Source organism: Notolabrus celidotus, chromosome 1 (assembly GCF_009762535.1).
Source record: "Notolabrus celidotus isolate fNotCel1 chromosome 1, fNotCel1.pri, whole genome shotgun sequence".
Classification (NCBI taxonomy): domain Eukaryota; kingdom Metazoa; phylum Chordata; class Actinopteri; order Labriformes; family Labridae; genus Notolabrus; species Notolabrus celidotus.
In genome coordinates, this window is record NC_048272.1 from 3,086,869 (window position 1) to 3,106,283 (window position 19,415).

Genomic DNA, 19,415 nt, shown 5'->3' on the forward strand with positions numbered 1-19,415 from the left:
CAAAGGAAACCAGGAAGTAAAACCCCGTTTTTTAAACTCTAATAACTAACGAAAAAGAAACTTTTCAGGAAAAAGAGGCCTTGGACACAAAACAGTCAAATACTAACTACATATCACCACAGCATACGGATGTGAGAAACATTCTTACGACGTGTATTTATTTTTTAAAGTTTGACTGCTCCCCCATTCAAATGAATGGGGCAGACAGATTTTTTTACCTATACTGCAGCCAGCCACCAGGGGGCAGTCACACTGCTGAAAGCCTCACCACCAGGGCCGTATCCGGCATGCTTGCTGAAACCACATACACACCCATTCAAAAAAGACGATCTTTACAGCAGAAATAAACATGTTTACAGCCAGGTACAAAAGACGAGGGTAGTCTGGATAGCTCATTTCTTGATCGGCACACACTGTAGGGGGGGTGAATTTTTTCTAAGGCGGCAATTTCGAAGATATTGAGATTACAAATTTTCCTTTTATAAACATATGTTTTATTGATTTTCACATTTTTTAAGGGTATTTGCAGAATGTATCAAAATTTACAGAAAACACATAACACCCCCCCAATATTGGCAGAATATTACACATATAAAACACATACAGAAACTCTAAAAATTAATAAATAAAAAGGAGTAACGCTTAAATTGTACATTTTCAGAAAGTTCTAGACCAAGGGTTGTCCAAAGTGCGGCCCGGGGGGTTCAATTGCGGCCCAAGGTCCATTTATTTATGGCCCCAAGCTTCCATATTAAAATGTGTTATTTATAGCACAGAAATTAATCCCATTCTGAATCATCTGTACATTTGTAGTTTCTTTCAAGCGCACAAACAAAACTAAAGTCAATCCAGAAACGTCTCAAAAAGCTTCATATGGACTACTTGTATAAAAGCCAAAGCACTGAGAATTCTGCAAGACAGCAATACAGAAGAAACACAAGAACTCTTAAAGTTGACAGGTTTTCAAATTAATGTTTTTATCATGATGTGAAAATGTTCTTGATGAACACTAAAAGTTCAGAAGACACAAAAGAGGACACAAGACAAGATCAAAATTATGAAATTGTGCAGAAAAGGCAAAATTTGGTGCATAAAACTAAACTTAAAACAGAACTCAGGAAAATAATTATTTTGTTCTTAAAATGTTGTCTGCTGGTCAGAAAAGTCTTAAAAACAACATGAAAAAGAAGTGTGATGAAATCCAGATCGTGATCCTGCCATAGAAAAATAATGATACAATATTTTTCTCACACTGCCCGACCATTTTCCTCCAGAAGATAAAGTTTGCTAATGTATACATGGCTTGTGGAGAACTGAGGACTACCTAGTTAGTGATGTATTGAGAAAAAAATTAAAATAATTGTTATCAAATGGAGATTTCATATATAACTTTTATGATGCCTAAGTCTCAGTAGGAGCCGCTGGCCCTGAGGCAGTCTGACAACATCAAAAGTGTCCCTCTTTGAAAAAAAGTTTGGACACCACTGTTCTAGACAAAAATAAAATAATAATAATGATAATAAAATAACAATGATAGTACATAAAAACTCAAATGTAGCAAAAAATAAAATAATTCCTCACATCATAAATATAGAACATGTCATTATCATCATCACATCACAGTTCCAGCACTTCCTCAATGTCAACACTTTTTATAAAATTTCAAAATATCTCCCAGATATCAATAAACTCAGAAGCCTTCTTCCTTACAACATAAGTACGTTTTTCAAGAGCTAGACTTGCTGTTGATTCCTTTAACCATCGACCAAGAGAGGGGCAACACACATTCTTCCAATACAATGCAATTAAACGCCTCACCTGTAACAAACAAAGGTCCACCATTATGTTCTCTCTTTTAGGCAGAGTACAGTTATCAGGAAACAAACCAAACAAACACATTTTAGGATTTAGGGTAATAGGTGTCAAGGTAATTTGAGAAACAAAGCCAACCACTGACCTCCAGAATTTTTGAACCTCAGCACATTCCCATAAGCAATGATATAAGGTGCCTGGATATGCCTTGCGATTACAAATTTTCCAATGAGAGGCACAGCTGCCTTGATTGACAGGCGGGAACACTGTAGCTGTTGGCTAGGAGGCTCAAAGCCCGCCTCTTTACGTCACAATCGCTCAACAGCAGCAACATGGCTGCCGCCGACGATTGGCCTCAAAACAGTGCTTCAGAAACAGATGGGTGACGTCACGGATCCTACGTCCATCTTTTTATACAGTCTATGGCGGGAACACATAGCTGTTGGCTAGGAGGCTCAAAGCCCGCCTCTTTATGTCACACTCTGCCTGGTTGAGTTCTGCATTTCCAATATGGCTGCCTCCGTTGATTGGCTTCAAAACAGCACTCAGGAACAGATGGGTGACGTCATGGATACTACGTCCATTAATAATACAGTCTATGGTTTACACACACAGTACAAAGGCACTTGTCAGTCTAATCAAAGTGTCTTAGAAACAGTCGAATCAAATGCATCAGACTCACTTCTAAAAGAGTTTGAGGTAGCTTTTTGTGACAGAACACCACAGTCACAGGGAACAGAGAGCATACAGGTTTTTTTTTCCTTTCATCACTGCTGACTTTAGAAATGAAAGCTTGTTTTTAGGAGGTATTATGAGGTAGTTCCCAGCCTCAGTTGGAGTGATGAATTCCAACAAAGAGTGCACAAGTGAATGAATCAGACTTTTATCAGATTTTGTCATATTCCTGTAAATCCACCTGAACACAGTTTCTCCTTAAAATCCCACAGCGGGGAATCAACCTCCCTGCTTTAACATTAAGTCAACTTCCCCATTCATGTGCAACATTGTACTTTCCACTCAACAGCAAAAGGGAAACCCCTGCAAGTCTAAACATGAAGGGGGCGTATCTCTGACAGTTAATCCACATGCAAAAAAAAAAAAAGTCACATCAGAAAAATGCTGCTTTCTGCTGACGCCCCGTTTGCTTTCGTTCTCCTACGTCCCCCTCCCTCGTGAGTCTCTGTGATTGCGCTGGTGTCAGCATGCCCACATAACCTTCACAGCCCTTGTGGCTCCCTTCATGACTGCTGCAGTTTCTCCAGTTGCTTATTGGCATTTATATATGCATGGTGCAGCATCACAAGGAGGTGCACAGACATCCATGACTCCACTTAAGTAGACGCATTACTCGAGTAGAATAATACTTTTGGTGGTCAAAAGGTCTTGGATACATGTGGAGGCCTTCCATCTACTGAAAGCACAACCTTACCTTTGCTGTAAACACCAAAATTAAGTTAAAGGTAAACACCAAAATTAGGTTAAAGGATTAGGATTACATTTAAATCCAAATCCTGGGGTCAGTTTAAGGAGAAGAGCATGGTGTCAAAGGTAGACCTGCAGTGTGTTGTATAAAAAAAAAACACACTGCCCCAATATTTTTGTGTACCTGGTCAAAATGCTGAAATTCTGATCTCTTTGTGTGTGTATGTATACAGTAGGTGTGTCAGTTAAAGACAGTTTGTCTTATCAGTGTGGGAATAATTTGGATCCCTAACTTGCAGACAGACTTGTGTATCAGTCTAGGTGTTGTCCAGGAAAAAGTTTTAATCTCTGTGTGTGCCTCCCATTTTCCTTGCAGTTTGCCAAACAGTAATTCCTGTCTTCAAGATTACTTATCAGGCTGAAGACTAAGGGTTCTTTAGGGAACCTCCATCCAGTGCTCAAAGTTTTGTCTGAAGAGTGAAAACAAAGAAGGTTTAAAGCAGGGGCGTCAAACTCATTTCAGTTCAGGGGCCACATACAGCTCAAGTTGAGCAAAATCATCAAATAATAACCTATAGAGAAGGACAACTCAACTTTTTCCTTTGTTTAAAGCTGCTGTGAGGAACTTTTGTTTTGTATGGATTCTGGCACCCCCTGTGGACAAAGTGATACCTCTTATCTCTTGTCCTATACATGCAAAAGTAGTGTTTTCAACAAAATCCTCAGCCTGTTGTCTTTTAACTGTCAACTTTATCAGGCAATGTGATTATTTTCCATGAAAACAGTCAAATAAAGGCTGTTTCTGAAGTGAGATGTCCATCATCTGGTCTGACACCTACCCCCTCAGGGCAGTTTCAGGCATTAAAAATGTCAATAGAAAAGGTGTCAGTGTTGTTGCTGTTGGTCTTGTTTGCTATTGAAGGTCATAAAGAGGCATCGGTATCATTTTCAATCTGTTTCTCAGCCAGTCCAAAACTCCTCACAGGGCCTTTAAGTGCAAAAAAAGTACAAGTACATTCTGTAGATGTTCACATTTAATGAACTATCTTTCTACAAAAACAGCTGTTGTATTTTTTCCCATGATGAGTCTCATAGTGGGTCGAATATTTTACTCTTTAAGCCCTGAAACCTGCTGCAAACACACCAAACACACAGGTTACCCATTCACCTGACACACAGAGTGTAATGTTTACAGCAAAAGAACAGATAGATTATAATAATGAAGAAGGTAAAGTTGACTACTTTGGACCCCTCAGCTCCAGCATGAACAGTTTGCTTGCTGGACAGTGTTGTATGCAGAGGTGTAGTGCTAGTGTTAGTAGTTAGTGGATCATCTTATATTGCAAACAGCAAGTCATCTATTATCTCACTTTGAGAAAAAAAAAAAAGGATCGTTCAGGTTTTATAAGACCCCCAGAGGACAAATCTGAAATAGTAGTTTTTATTAAAAAATTGCAGTTAATGTCTTCTCTGTAATTTTTTCACTTTGCAAAGTTGTTCTGCTGCAGCAGGCCGGATTGGAACCTCTGGGGGGACAGTTTTGGCCCGCGGGCAGCATGTTTGACGCCCCTGGTTTAAAGGATAGGTTTGAGTCTTTTATTTAAATTTTTTTACCACTCTGGTTTGAAAGTATTTATACTGAGAGTTTTGCACACGGTGTCTTTGAGTACCTAGAAAGGCGATATAAAAGTCTTGTAGATGAACTTACTGACACGCAGGTGCATTTTCAGCTCCTCCTCTTCGTCTGTTTCTGGGTTTACTTCAAGTGAGGTTTGTCAGCATATCCAGTATTCAATCAATCAATCAATCAATCTTTATTTGTATAGCGCCAAATCACAACAAGCGTTATCTCAAGACGCTTTTACAAACATAGGAGGTCTAGACCACACTATGTTAAATTATGAACAGAGACCCAACTTCAAGACAGGGTAAGACTCAGTCTGACCCCACCTTAATCCATCATGAGCATTGCACATCGCAGTATTTAGCTAGTTACAGTGGTGAGGAAAAACTTCCTTTTAACAGGCAGAAACCTCAGGCAGAACCAGACTCATGTTAGACAGCCATCATGCCTCGACCGAGTTGGGTCTGGAAAGACAGATAGAGGGGAGTAAGAGAGAGAGGTGATAGTGATGAGACGAGTAGTAGAAGCTGTTGCTGCTGGAGTCCAGCACGTCCGTATCAGCTGGAGTCCAGAACGTCTGCAGCAGGAGGACGTCTACGGCAGCTCAGAGGAATCTACGAGACAATGGAGCTCAGGGACTCCAGAAAGGTCTATGGTTAGTAACTTTAATGGGACAGGCAGAGTTAAAGTAAGTGATGAAGGGGTTGGGGGAAGAGGGTGAGCTAGGATCCCAGTGTGTCAGTGTGCCAGTTCCCCCGGCAGTCTAGGCCTATAGCAGCATGACAAAAGCTGGTCCAAGCCTGATCCAGCTCTAACTATAAGCTTTATCAAAAAGGAAAGGAAAGTTTTAAACCTACTCTTAAAAGTGGAGAGGGTGTCTTCCTCCTGGACCCTGACTGGTAGATGATTCCAAAGGAGAGGGGCCTGATAACTGAAGGTTCTACCTCCCATACTACTTTAAGAGATTTTAGGTACAACTAGCAAGCCTGCATGTTGGGAGCGTAGAGTTCTAGAGGGGTAATAGGGCACTATGAGCTCTTTAACATACGAGGGTGCCTGATTTTTAAGGGCTTTGTAGGTTAAAAGAAGGATTTTAAATTCTATTCTACATTTTATTGGGAGCCAGTGAAGAGAAGCTAGCACTGGAGAGATGTGCTCTCTCTTCCTAGTTCTAGTCAATACTCGAGCTGCGGCGTTTTGAACTAGCTCAAGACTCTTTAGAGACTTATTGGGGCAGCCTGATAAGAGGGAGTTACAGTAATCTAACCTGGTGGTAACAAATGCATGGACTAGTTTTTCTGCGTCGCTCTGAGATAGGAAGTGTCTAATTTTAGAAATATTGCGCAAGTGAAAATAGGCTGACCTTGAGATTTGCTGAATTTGGGAGTTGAAGGATAAATCTTGATCAAATAGGACTCCTAGATTCCTAGCCGAGGTGCTGGATGCCAGACTAATGCCGTCTAAGGTTGTGGTATTGAGACCACAATTGTATTGCTCCAAAACCCCTCTCCAGAAACGAATGGGTGACGTTACTATATTTCTTTTTGCAGTTTTTGGGGGTAATATAGGTGGATTTGGTGTTTTCCACTGTTTTCTAGTCATTGTGCAAAACTAAGCTACCCAGCTGCAGATGGCATCTTAAAATTCACAGTGTAGGCGGAGGAGTAGAACAGATCTTCTTGAATAACTCTGAAAAAGAAATTGACGATGACTTTTTTCCAAAACACAATGCCCTATCAATATGTGGGAGTGGGGCCAGAGGCTGTTATCTTGTTAGAGGGTTGATAGTGTAAATGAAGCAATGCAGGAAAGGAAAGGAGTTTCTCTCTTCCCTTCCTCTGCTTCCTTTCTTTCTCTCTGTCGGTTGTGACCTCTAAACTTTGATCAGCAGAGCATCCCTTATCTCAACCCTTCTCTTTCCTCAACACATCCCTCCTGTCAGCGAGGCACTGCAGCCCTGCCGTCTTTGCCAACCTGTCTCTGCCACACACACAGATAGTGACGCCTATCCCTCCCCATGTTCTAACCTCTAGGTGTCACACTCAAAGCAGCCTTTATTTGAACTATCTTCTTTGCTTACACACATCCACCCTGTCGGAAAACCTGTCCAGCTTCAAAAACCAGGCCTGCTCTTTCATTCCCTGAAAATACCTGAAACTGTATTTAAGGGACGTCTGAGGCCAATTAATCAGATTAAAAAACCCTGCTATCATTGAGCTTATGTAAATAAAGCTCCTCTCTTTCTACAGTGGTCATCAAAAAAGCTTGTTGCTATGGTTACAGTGCTGATGCTGAGTGTTGGAAGCACAGTGGTGTCCCTCTAAGCAGGCTCGGTAGACAGAAAACCATCCAGGTTTACCTCAGTTCACTCATGTAGAACTAAAACAAAGACCAGAAGACTATGCTTTTAAGCAAATATTTGAATATTATATCTCTTCATTCGAACGCAGTTGAATGAAGCTTTGAGGACCTCAAAAAAATCTGACTCAGAGTTTCCCCCAAGCTGCAGCTGTCTCCTCCAAGTGGTTTTAAAATCGTATTTTTCTTTAGCATGGATTATCTCACCGACAGAGGAGAAGTTAGATGCGAAGCCGTGCGTCTCAGGGGAAAAGCCGCCAGCCACAATAAAGTCTGCGCGGCATAAACAAGCCAGGACTGTCGAAAGTGAAACCACATCAAAATTAAAAAGAACAGTGGACTATTTTGGGAAGTTTTGGGGGAAGAACCGTAATCTATCCTCTTTTCACTGAGAAGTCAGACGTGAGTTGGCCAGAGCAGGGTTTCTGTAGAGGAGCACTTTGTTAGCTTTGGAGTGTTTCCACTTTTGTAGCAGCATGTCTGTGCTTCATTATGTATTCATGTCTATCATGACCCTTCACATTGTGTCCATTCTAAATTGTGCTATTCATCTGCACCAGTGGATGTTGTATTTATACTAATTGGCGAAATGTTTCTTGCTATCTGAATGGTTAATGAGATTTTTAGAGGGGGGTTTATAAATGAGTTATTATTGTAGTAGGTTAAGTTTTCAGATTTCACCTATTGTTTGACTAATTCAGCCTTTGATAACATAAAGTGGATAAAATGTATTTTCTGTGAGGTCTCTGGAATTATTATTAATCTAATTATTTCCACACATATCATCTTGTATTTTTTGTCAATGAATACTCACTGTACATTGTGACTGTGTGTCTGGCTGCAGCCACTAGATGGAGTTAATATTCTGTGTAAAGGGTTTGTATGACTAGTAACTATAACATTTCAGGCTCCCACACTCACAGGTGACCTATCTGTAATATTAAACATTACAGCAGTCACATTCATATTCTCAGGCATTTTACTCTCTTGTTTTGGGATTGGTTTCTGACTTTCTGTATGTGCTCTTATAATAATAATAATAATAATAATAATAATAATAATAATAATAATAATAATAATAATAATAATAATAATAGTAATAATAATAATAATAATAACAATAATGATTAATAATAAAAATAATAATAATAATGATTTAAATAATAATTGTAATAATAATGATAATAATAATAAAAAAATAATAATAATAATAATAATAATAATAATGATGATTTAAATAATATAATAATAATAATAATAATAATAATAATAATAATAATAATAATAACAATAATGATTAATAATAAAAATAATAATAATAATGATTTAAATAATAATAATAATAATAATAATTATGATTTAAATAATAATAATAATAATAATAATAATAAAAAATAATAATAATAATGATGATTTAAATAATAATATAATAATAATTATAATAATAATAATAATAATAATAATAATAATAATAATGATAATAATAACAATAATGATTAATAATAAAAATAATAATAATAATGATTTAAATAATAATAATAAGAAGAAGAAAATATATAAAAATAAATACAAATAAATACAAATAAAATAATAATAATAATAATAATAATAATAATAATAATAATAATAATAATAATAATAGTAATAATAATAATAATAATAAAAGAGAAATGAAAAATAATATTAAAGTTTATTTATAAAGCACTTATCAAAACAGACGTTACAAAGTGCTTTAAATCATAAAAACCCACAATAAAGAGAACAAAGCATGGGGGGGGGGGGGGTATATGGGCTGGCAGGACAATTTAAGAGGAACAGTTGAGAAAAGAGTAAAAAAATAAAATAAAATCAGTAAAATCAGTAAAACAAATGAAACAATGAGTGAATAAAAGAAAACCATGAATAAAAGTAGATTAAAATGGATCAAACAGTTACACAGTCGTGGAGCCTGCACAGCAAATGCTTGGTCACCTTTAGATTTCAACTTTGTGACAGGAACTTTAAGAAGGTTCCTGTCTGAGGATCTGAGGCTGCGCCTCAGCTGGTGGGGTGACAGCAAATCACAGATATATTCAGGGGCCAGGCCATGAAATGCTTTAAAAGTGATAAGTAAAACCTTAAAATCTATTCTAAAAGCAAAGAACAGCTTGTAATCTACTGATCGATTTTTGAGTTAAACCTGTTAAAAGCCCATTACAATAATCTAGTCCAGAAGAAATAAAAGCATGAATAATGGTTGTCTCTTACTGTTTTTTTTTCTGTCCATCAGACTGCAGCTACACCTGTCACCTGGAGTGTGAGAGCCAGGTCCAGCTGGACTGCAACCAAAGGGACAGAAGGTCCAAAGAAACTCCATCTCCCAGAAGCCACTACAAATCCAAAGCCGCTCAACACAAGGTGAGCAGTCCAAATATATCCTGCAAAAAGCACCCTTGGCTGATAAAAATAAGAGTTCAGAGAAGGGTATTCAGAGGAAGTATTTGTGGTATTTTTAGGTGGAACGCTGGAGAGCGAACACACTCATCTCAGAGCGAGTGTGTAGAACTCTTACGTGAGCTATCTTGCAGAGGTGTACATGAGTCATTGGATAGTGGCAGAGTTCATTCTGGAGCGTCTCTCCAAGCCTCAACTTTTACATAACCATGTCCTCTTTCACAACATGCTGTCCCCCCTCGTCCTCTGTGGACTACTTATGAATTTATAAATGCGCTCGCTTGCTTTTTCTTTTGATCCCAGAATGTTCTCAGCACAGAAAACGCTACGTCACCTAAGCATGTGATGTGCCTCCCTCCCTCCTGCGTGCTCTGATGCTCTCAGGGCCTCCCTCATCTTCCTCCTCTTGATGTCCTCACTTCCTCAGACTCTGTTCTACAGTGGAAAAATAATTAGGTTAATCTCTGTTCCAAAGGGACCTCCATTACGGCGGAGCAGCATTAACTCAACCCTTTCTCAAATCTTGTGCATGCTGTTGGAATATATTTAGCCATCCAATATTTTTTTGTATTCAAACCCAAACTCTATCAATTTCAACATTTATACTCTTATACTGTACATGCCACAGGCCATCCAGTGATACAGTTATTATGTAAAATCCATCCTCGATATAGTGCTACACCCACTCTTTGTGTCATCACATGTGTGATACAGGAACCAGATAGAGTGTGAGCCTGCATGCAGCTCTTGGCATCCCAGGCTGAGTCACCCACGCAATGCAGTCCACACACACACACACACACAAGCTGGATAACCCCTGCAGCAGAATGTTGGCTGCTCCTGTACTCCCATGGGGCAGATAATACACAAAATTAGACCTGGTAGCATGCCAGGTGGTGCTAGAGAGCACAAAAAAAAACACAATCATGCTATTCTTTATTATTTTGAAGGATGTCACAAGACTTGAAGCATGCAAACAAGCATGGGGAATAAAAGAGTCTGCCACATTATCGACTGTTTTCCCAAAAGTATGCTCATTTTCTCCAGGAACAAATGATGGCGTTTCCTGTATTCATTTAGTCAAATATAGCTTTGCACTGCCACTACTTTCCTTCTTGAGTTTAATGACTGCAGTAAGACATAATGAGCTGAGAGTCTGAATTAATCGAGCGTTGATGATGTCTGTCTTAGAGGTATGTATGTGAACTCAGTGACTAAAGCTCTTGTTGGTTTCATATAGAGCACCAGTTCTGCAAACAAGAGGAGATCTGACAGTTTATCTCCTGCAGCCCTTTTTCTCCCTCTTTGCACTGTTTTATGACTGCAGCTGTGTGTGTCTGTGTGTGTCTGTGTGTGTCAGTGTGTGTCGTTGTGTTATCTTCCTCCTCTGCCTCCTTATTGTGTGTGCATCAGCAGAAATTGATCCCTTTTTTTTAACCCCCTGTAAGCCCCAGCATGCAGCACAATGACCAGGCTTTATCGACATAGCAGGAGCATCATGCAAGATGCAGGCGCGAGTTTGTGTGTGTGTGTGTGTGTGTGTGTGTGTGTGTGTGTGTAGCATCCTGCTTCTGTAGTGATTACGCTGATTGACAGGAGGAGCAGAGCTGCAGGTTATCAGTCTTCATTTGACTACAGCCTGTCAGAGAGACTCCCGATGGAGGGATGACAGTCTGTGCCTGCGTGATGCAGCCCTCCAGAAGCATATTGTTGTACCTATAATCATGTCAGTGGAGCTTTTAAAATCATATCACACAGACAGAAAGAGAATGTGCAGACAGATGCACATTGGCACCATCGATCACAGCAGAGGCACGAGCATTAGCTGTTTTTTGACGCAGGGGTCACTGCCAGAGACAGAGGGCAGGTTGTAGGGTCAGCATAAGGTTGGAGGTCACTGTTAATCTCTATGCTGAGGGCAATCAGTCATTATTTTCCTAATCTCACCAAAGCTCTGCAGAGACCTCCCCATTATCATCAAATAAGCAGTGTTAGTGTGGCTCTGAAATCAACTGCAATTTATTTATAAGGCACCTTTATGACAAACATGCTGCCTACAGTGCTTTGATACACGGTGCATAATTTGATATGTAGTTGTTGTAAATGTAAATCAAATTATGGAAATGATCTCAATCTGAGAAAAATAAGAATCTACAAACTAAAACTTCACAAAAATATAATTTTACACAAAAGACCTGCTTCCTGTTAGTACCATCAGAAGGGATGGATTTAAGAAGTTTATCAGAAAACTAAATCCAGATACAAAATAACAGACTGTCTGGTTTCTTCAACTGTCACTCAAGACCAAAAATCTGCATTTAAATCTAAAAGAAAAGATGATTTGATATTTGATATCGACTGATATGAAAACATTTATTGTGATAACATCATTTTCAATATCGCCCAGCCTTACTTTGACTAGGAGCAAACAGATGGAATAACAACAATAGATGCTTTTTTTTGCAAGGCTGGAAAAATGACAACAGTATAAACAATGAAATGTAGGAAAACAGTAATAAAAACCTTTAAAAAAGATGTGGAGGATAAAAGCAGTGATCATAACTCAGACTTAGGTAACAACAGTTCAAACTAAAAATATGCACTGGAAAAAATGCCCCTCCAAAAACAAGAAAAAAAACTTATTCAAGGTACTTTTACCTTGAATAAGCAGAAAAATCTGCCAATAGAACAAGTGAAAATTTGCTTGGTAAGATTTCTTAAAATAAGACGTAATATTTAGAAAACTGTGATCTTAAAATTAGCAGGGACAACTTATTTTAAGCAATATTTTAAAGCTTAGTGTCTCAGAATAAGCAGTAGCTAACAATTAGTATTTTTTCACTAAAAAAAAAAATTTTTTGCACTAATACATTTCATGTCAACTTCTTCATTTGAGATATATTCACCTTAATTTGAGTTGTATTATAGCAACACTTCTCTAGGTTTAAGACCATCTTGTACTTGAAATAAGATTCCAAAGTTTAGTTTGAGCATTTTGAGATATAATGTCTTCTCATAGTGAGCTGGATATACTAATATTCAGTCATGTTGTTTTTTTAGGATAAGCCAGCTATGCTCTAAAGTAGGTCTTTCATTGTGTGCATGTAGTTTGAGGATGTTTATTTTTATCTGATTTAGAAGAAACAGTGCCTGAAAACTGTAACCCACCCTTAAAAAACAACTTATCTTTCTTTTATCAATGGAGCTGTTTTCTGATAGATCCTCCAATAAAATGCATTTACTTAACTCAAGTAAAGAGTTTGTTTTAAATCAAGATTATCTGCCTTCTACAAATAAGATCTCAGCTTGACTAATGTATGAAATGTAAAACAAACCTTGTTTCTTCTAAATTACAACTCAAAACAAGATCATTTCAAGATGACTTTGACTTAACAAGATATTTAAGATGTCTTAAAACAAGTCCCTCTATCTTGCTCAAATGTTACTTGTTAATTAAACTTATCTTAAATCAAGTGGGAGAAGACATTTGAGAAATGAGAATTTCACTTGGTAAGCTTTTGAGTTTTTGCAGTGTGATCTCAAGCTTAGTTCTTTGAAACAGAGGGAGCTTACCATTTTTGGTTTCAGGAAGAAGTGAGTCTGGGAGTTTCCAGGCATGAAAACAAAATGCTCTTTTGCTGTAACTTGTGCATGACACAATAACTACATTTATGAGAAAAGCATTAGAAGGCCTCAGTGATAGCTGGACCCCAAAATGAAAGAATATCTCAGATGGTTGTTAAAGTACAACTCTAAAGGTTTGGTGTGGGGTTTTTTTTATATCTTGGCCTGTATCTGTCAATGATTGGTGTGGAAACATAGCCTTGATTATGACACATCCCTCTCTAAAAGCCACATGTTTACAGAGGTTGTGAAGCTTTCTTGTGCGCTGTTACAACAGAATCTCAACAGAAACGCAGCCATTTTCCCCCTGCCTCTCTGCTGCTTCCTGTCACTTCTGCTCTCATGTATGTAAAACAGTAGCTGTGAGGCTTCATATCTCTCACTCATCAGCCTCTCTCTCTCTCTCTCTCTCTCTCTCTCTCTCTCTCTCTCTCTCTGTTAGAGGAAGTGGCCATGCTCTGCAGGGTGCAGTCGCTTGCAGGAAGACAGAAAGAGAGAGAGAGAGCGAAATAGAGAGAGTGGTGGGAGAAGGGGGAGGGAGCTCGCAGGCTGATAACCACAGATGGTAGAGCAAAGCTGCAAGAGAGTGAGGGAGCAAAGACAGACAGGGAGAGAGTAAGAAAACGAAGAGGGAGAGAGAGGCTGAGTGGGAGGCATCCATCTCTCTTCTGGTAGTATTGCCAAAGCAACAGAGGAAGAGGAGGAGAGAGGAGGGAATGCAGGATCTGTGAGCGTCTTGTTGCTGCTGCAGGAGATTTTCTGCTGCTGTTTACTCTGGACTCAAGGGACGGATGGATGCTCAAGCACTTAAACGCTGGCGTAACTGAGCTTTCTAGACTCGACTTGAACCGTTCCTTTTTTGCAGCAGCACTACCCGACAGGGTCCAGAATGGAAGCAGGACGTGGTGTTGCATGCATGCCTGTATGATCGTTTGTTTGAGGGTGTAACAGGGGCTCTCAGGTGAGCAGGGTTAACCTGAAACCAGCCTGTAAACTGACTCCATGACACCAGAGTGTGCTTATGTGTGTGAGGGTCAAATGTACATGTGTGTACGTTCAGCAGCAAGAGACCAGGTGCATATACAGTATGGTGTGTTTGTGACACCGGCGTCAGAGCAATAACACACACACACACACACACACACACACACTCACTCACACACGTCAGGAGGAAGTGACAAGTCTGTGCTCGCTCTCCGATTTCCTGGTCCTCTCTCCGGTGGCACGCGAAGTGGCCGAATCTGAGCTGAGTTCACCTGTCTCGCCGGTACAGGTGGGACCTGAACTCTCTGGATGCATCAGCTGAGGAGTGCTGGCTTTTTCTGGATGAGTAAAGGAGATTCAGCAGACACCTTTTGACTCTGATTGTGGCTGAGCGACACATCAGCCAAGCGTTTTTTTTTTCGAAATATACACCCCACTTCCTCAAGCTGTCGGCGTGTTCCTCTAGTTCTGGAGACCTACCCCCGGACTTCTCCATGACTGTCAACACGGTGCTGACCACCTCCATGACCAGCAGTAACAGCATGAGCAGCGGGTACTGCAGCCTGGACGATGAGAGCGAAGACTTCACTTTCTTCACGGCCAAGACTTCGTTCTTCCGCAAGCCAAAACACACAGCCAAGGTACAAAAATTCAGGATGTTACTCACTCTGATTGATCAAATTTTAAAAGTGAGATGAACTCAGATGGGTTGAATGGTTAGTTCCAGTTTGGCTGGGAAAAAATTGCCATTTATATCACATACATGCAACTTAAAAGCAGAAGTATACAGAGGAAGTGGTGTATTTGCACTCATAGTTCAGGCCTCTAGGTGTATGTGCTTGTGGGTAGGAAGGGGTTTCTGTCCTGCATCTGTTGTGTAACATTGATCTGGCGGCTGTTAGCCTTGTTCATCAGCCTTGATGCCTTTTGGCAGCTCATTCATCATGAGAGCAGCTCTCATAGATTCAGCATCACAGTCTGGAAACACTGTCCGGAGAATGAGGACTTAATGATATGTGGTTTGGTCTCTCAGAGATAATGTCTTTGTAGTGTTTTAGCACTATAATGACGCTAACCTACAGATTCCACAGAGGGCCTCGTCTCTACAGCGCGTGGGAGAGGTTTCCGTAGAAACACATCTGATACTATTGCCCCAGAGTCTGTGAGTGTGTGAATGTGTGTGAATGTGTGCGCACAGCCACTACTTAACTGTAGAAAACCACTCTCACAGTTACCATAGCAACTCATGGTTTAGTTGGCACACTTTCTGAGGATTTGGTTTTGCTCTACTGTACATTCAATTACTTCACACATAATCCTGTCACAAACTATAACTACAGCATGCACAGCTATACGTGCACTGTGGGAGTGATAGGAGCTACTTGTTTGTTAGCAGGGGTTTTCCCATGATGCACTGTGGGTAATTGAACCAATTTCTCCTGATAACCCGGGTAGACAAGTGTATGAAGCAGAAGAGAAGACAGTCATACTGGCTGCTGGGGAAGCTCTGTAAAACAGTAGCGGCATTTGCATTCATGTAAAACACGCTCAGCACTCATCTTGCTGTCTTTGTCCTGGCAGGGCCTTTGGTGTCTGACTTGGAGAAGGTTTAATCTTTGAATAATTGACCAGCTGTGTTGTCGGCTTGTGTGTGTATGTGTATGTGTGTGTGCAGAGTTAGGGTTGCTGCTGTGCCGAGACAGAGGGGTATTGGGGTTGGCTTGTCTGGGCTACAGAAGCTGCCAGCTGATGGAGCCTGATGTCTCTGGCAAGACACAGCTAGAGCAAAAGGGTCTGACATAAAACGATTTGATATAAAAGGGTTTGACAGAAATACAGCAGCACAGTCTGATATTCAACACAGCTTGAGCAGTAGCCCTGCATGGAGAGAGTCCTGTTCTCCTGTGTTTGAATATGAAAATGAGCTATGCAAAGATCCATGTAGGTCATGTGGATAAAGAAATAACCATGCATTGTTTAAAGTTAGGAATTAAAAAGTGCAATTGTGCTCATTCAGCTTCCATTTATATGTGTGTTTTTATGTACAAAGACTGAGGGGGACACATGGGTTCATCAAAGCAGTGGAGGAGGAGTTCAGATCCTCTTTTCTTTATGAATTATTTCCAGAGCTGAGCCTTTTGCTCCAGATTAGCCAGCCAGCTTTAATGTGTTGTGTGTGAGCGCAAGTGTGTGCATGTGTGTGCATGTGTGTATCTCTGAGCTAGGCAGGGGGTATGTTCAGTTCATTCTGTTCTGCTTGTGATGCAGTGAAAATTAATGAATAACATCCCTGTTGGAGATGTTCAGCATTTTAAAAAGAGCTCTAAAAAGCTCTAATTCATCATATACACAGAGGAAATCAAGCAGCATTATTAAAAAGCAGACCCCCCTGCATGTGTAGTGACTTTATTATGGAATTGTACTAGTACTGTTATTTATCCTAGTACTTTTTTACATTCACCAATTTAAGGGAAACTTAAAGGAAAGAGCCTGTTACTTGTAATCTTGTGTTCAAACAGTATTCATTAAATATGCAGAGGGTCAGAGCATTTTCAACATTGTGTGTGTGTGTGTGTGTGTGTGTGTGTGTGTGTGTGTGTGTGTGTGTGTGTGTGTGTGTGTGTATTTTGTGAGTGTGCATGTCTGTGTGCATCTCTGAGCTGTGAAACAGAATCAGTGTGTGGTCTCGATCCTGCTTCTCCTCCCTGACACTTGACCCAGTAAAGGCAGACATGCACTGTTATCCATGTGTGTCCAATTGGGAGTGTGTTTCTGTGTGGGAACTTTGTGCATTTTCATGTGTTGGTGTGAATCCTCTCCACATTTTTCCATGTGTAATATTGGTGTAGCTCAGCTCTGACTGCAGTTATGTTCTTAATAGTGACCTGTTGTAACTGATCCTAGAGTTTCATGTTACCTGAAGATCATGATGTCAAGGAAACACAGACTACACACTTAAGATGCACTGATCCAACTTTTAAAAGTCCTGACATGATACCAGAGCTCGACTAATAACAATACCAATCAAGTCCGATCCAGTACCAGTTTTAAATTGACAACCTGAAATACTGGAAGTGAGAATGAGACTATGAGTTATGTTTTGGCATCATCTGGTGTCTCTCACTTTGTGAACCAAAGTAAAATAAAATAAACACATATTTACTACCCAGTCCCTCCAGGAAGTTGCGATTTCGCGATCGCAACTATCAACGCAAATTCAACCAATCAGCGCGATTTTTTCGCGGCCCTGCAATTTTATACAATCACCGCAACTTTCCCGCAAATTTGACCAATTACCTCAATCTCAGCCCCTGTACGTCATCGGATCTGTCATCAATTTGACTTCCTTGGAACATAAACGTAAGTCCTCACTTGATCTGCATTTTTTTCAACAACAAAACCGGTGAAAAGAGGGGACAGCAGGCAGGACAAGTGACGATGACAACGTTGTTATTTATAGATTGAGGGGCTCAGTGTTCGCTTGGTCTCTACCTGCAGCAGGTGTGCTTTATGAACCAGCTCTCCTCACCTCCATGCATCTGTCTCATCTTCATTGAGGATTTTTACCCCCGGTGTGCGTTAGTGACAGAGACACAACCGGGGGACGTCTGTTTAATATTTGAGGTTTGACATTGTTGCCGCCATTACCGTAAAAAGCTCCACGTCTACAGCTTGATTTAATCCAGTTTGGTGAAACATCAGACACCTTCAGTAAGTTTTGATCAACTCATAGTCATCAAAGATGCAGATTCGTTTCAGAGTGCCGTGAACTAACTGTCTGTGCCTCTGTCGCTGCGAGGTGCATTCAGGGACCGTCGTAAATGTGAAAGACAGTCCTTTCATGTCATTTTTCTGTGATTCAAGAGAATCAAAATACAGTCACAGTGGTCACATCAAGAATGTTTTCTAAAAACTACTGTAATTTAGCGTATTTACTTGCCCCTGAGATGTTATTGGGGGGGAAAAAAGCAACAAAAAAAAAATCGCAACTTTCACCGCAATTTTTTCAAAAAGCTGTCGCAAATTCAGGCTTTTTGGGGCCGCAACAATCACAAAAAAATCCCGCTAAATCTTGGAGGGACTGACTACCAGTCAAAAGATTGGAAACACCTTCTCATTCAAGGGTTTGTATTTATTTTAATTACTTGAAACACTGTAGATTAATACCAAAACTATGAAACAACATATATGGAATTATTTAATTCACAAAAAAGTGTTAAACAAATCAGAATGTGTTTTATATTTTAGATTCTGTAAAGTAGCCACCTTTTTCCTTCATGACAGCTTTGCACACTCTTGGTATTCTCTCAGTCTGCTTCATGAAGTGGTCTCCTGGAATGGTTTCTAATTAACATGAGCCTTGTCAAGAGTTCATTTGTAGAATGACTTGCCTTCTTAATGTGTTTGAGACCATCAGTTGTGTTGTTCAGAGGTAGGGTTAGTACACAATGGATAGCTCTATTTGACTACAGTTGCAATCCAGATTATGGCAAAACCAGATTATTTCATAGATTTGATGTCTTCAGTATTAATCTACAATGTTGAAAATAATTAGAATAAATAAAAACCACTCAATGAGAAGGTGTATCCAAACTTTTGGCTGGTAGTGTATCTAAACTGATTGTTTTATTCGTGTTTGATACATTTATGAAACAGGAATTAGAATTCCTGTTTTTAAAATGAAATCATCAAGGAACACTGTTTGTCTAGCGGTCAAAGCGCGGGCCCAATACACAGAGGCCACAGTCCATCCCCGGTCTCTACCATTTGCTGCATGTCTTCCCCTGCTCTCTGCTCCCCACATTTCCAGTCTCTCTCCAGCTTTCCTATCCATTAAAGGCAAAAATGCCCAAAGATATAACTTTTTAAAAAAGCAAGCATCAAAAGAGAGAAAAAAGAACATGTAACATTAAATCACAATCATGTCACAAAGTTGTGCAAACAAACAAACATGCACTTTGTTTAACTGAACACACCACAGGTCAAGCATTTCCACGCTGGCAGTGTAATGGAGTCACTGGTGTGTGATCTGTGGACACTTATAGCTTGTAGCTCTGCACCGTGTGACGTGTAACTCGTGTCTAACCACTGTACTCTAAGACAACAGGCAAACATCAGAGCTCCAGATATCTGTGGTGAACCTCGTCAACTTAACATC

The 19,415-nt window shown here is 39.8% G+C and overlaps 1 protein-coding gene across 2 annotated transcripts in view; it reads left to right on the top strand.

The window, feature by feature from the left end:
- Positions 1–19,415, top strand: part of rassf5 (Ras association domain family member 5) — a 46,766-nt gene that overhangs the window by 17,553 nt on the left and 9,798 nt on the right. For both annotated transcript variants that reach the window (XM_034699545.1, XM_034699623.1), the window contains exon 2: positions 9,486–9,613. In XM_034699545.1, the coding sequence (XP_034555436.1) occupies positions 9,486–9,613 (128 nt within the window). The remainder of the gene's footprint in view (positions 1–9,485; positions 9,614–19,415) is intronic.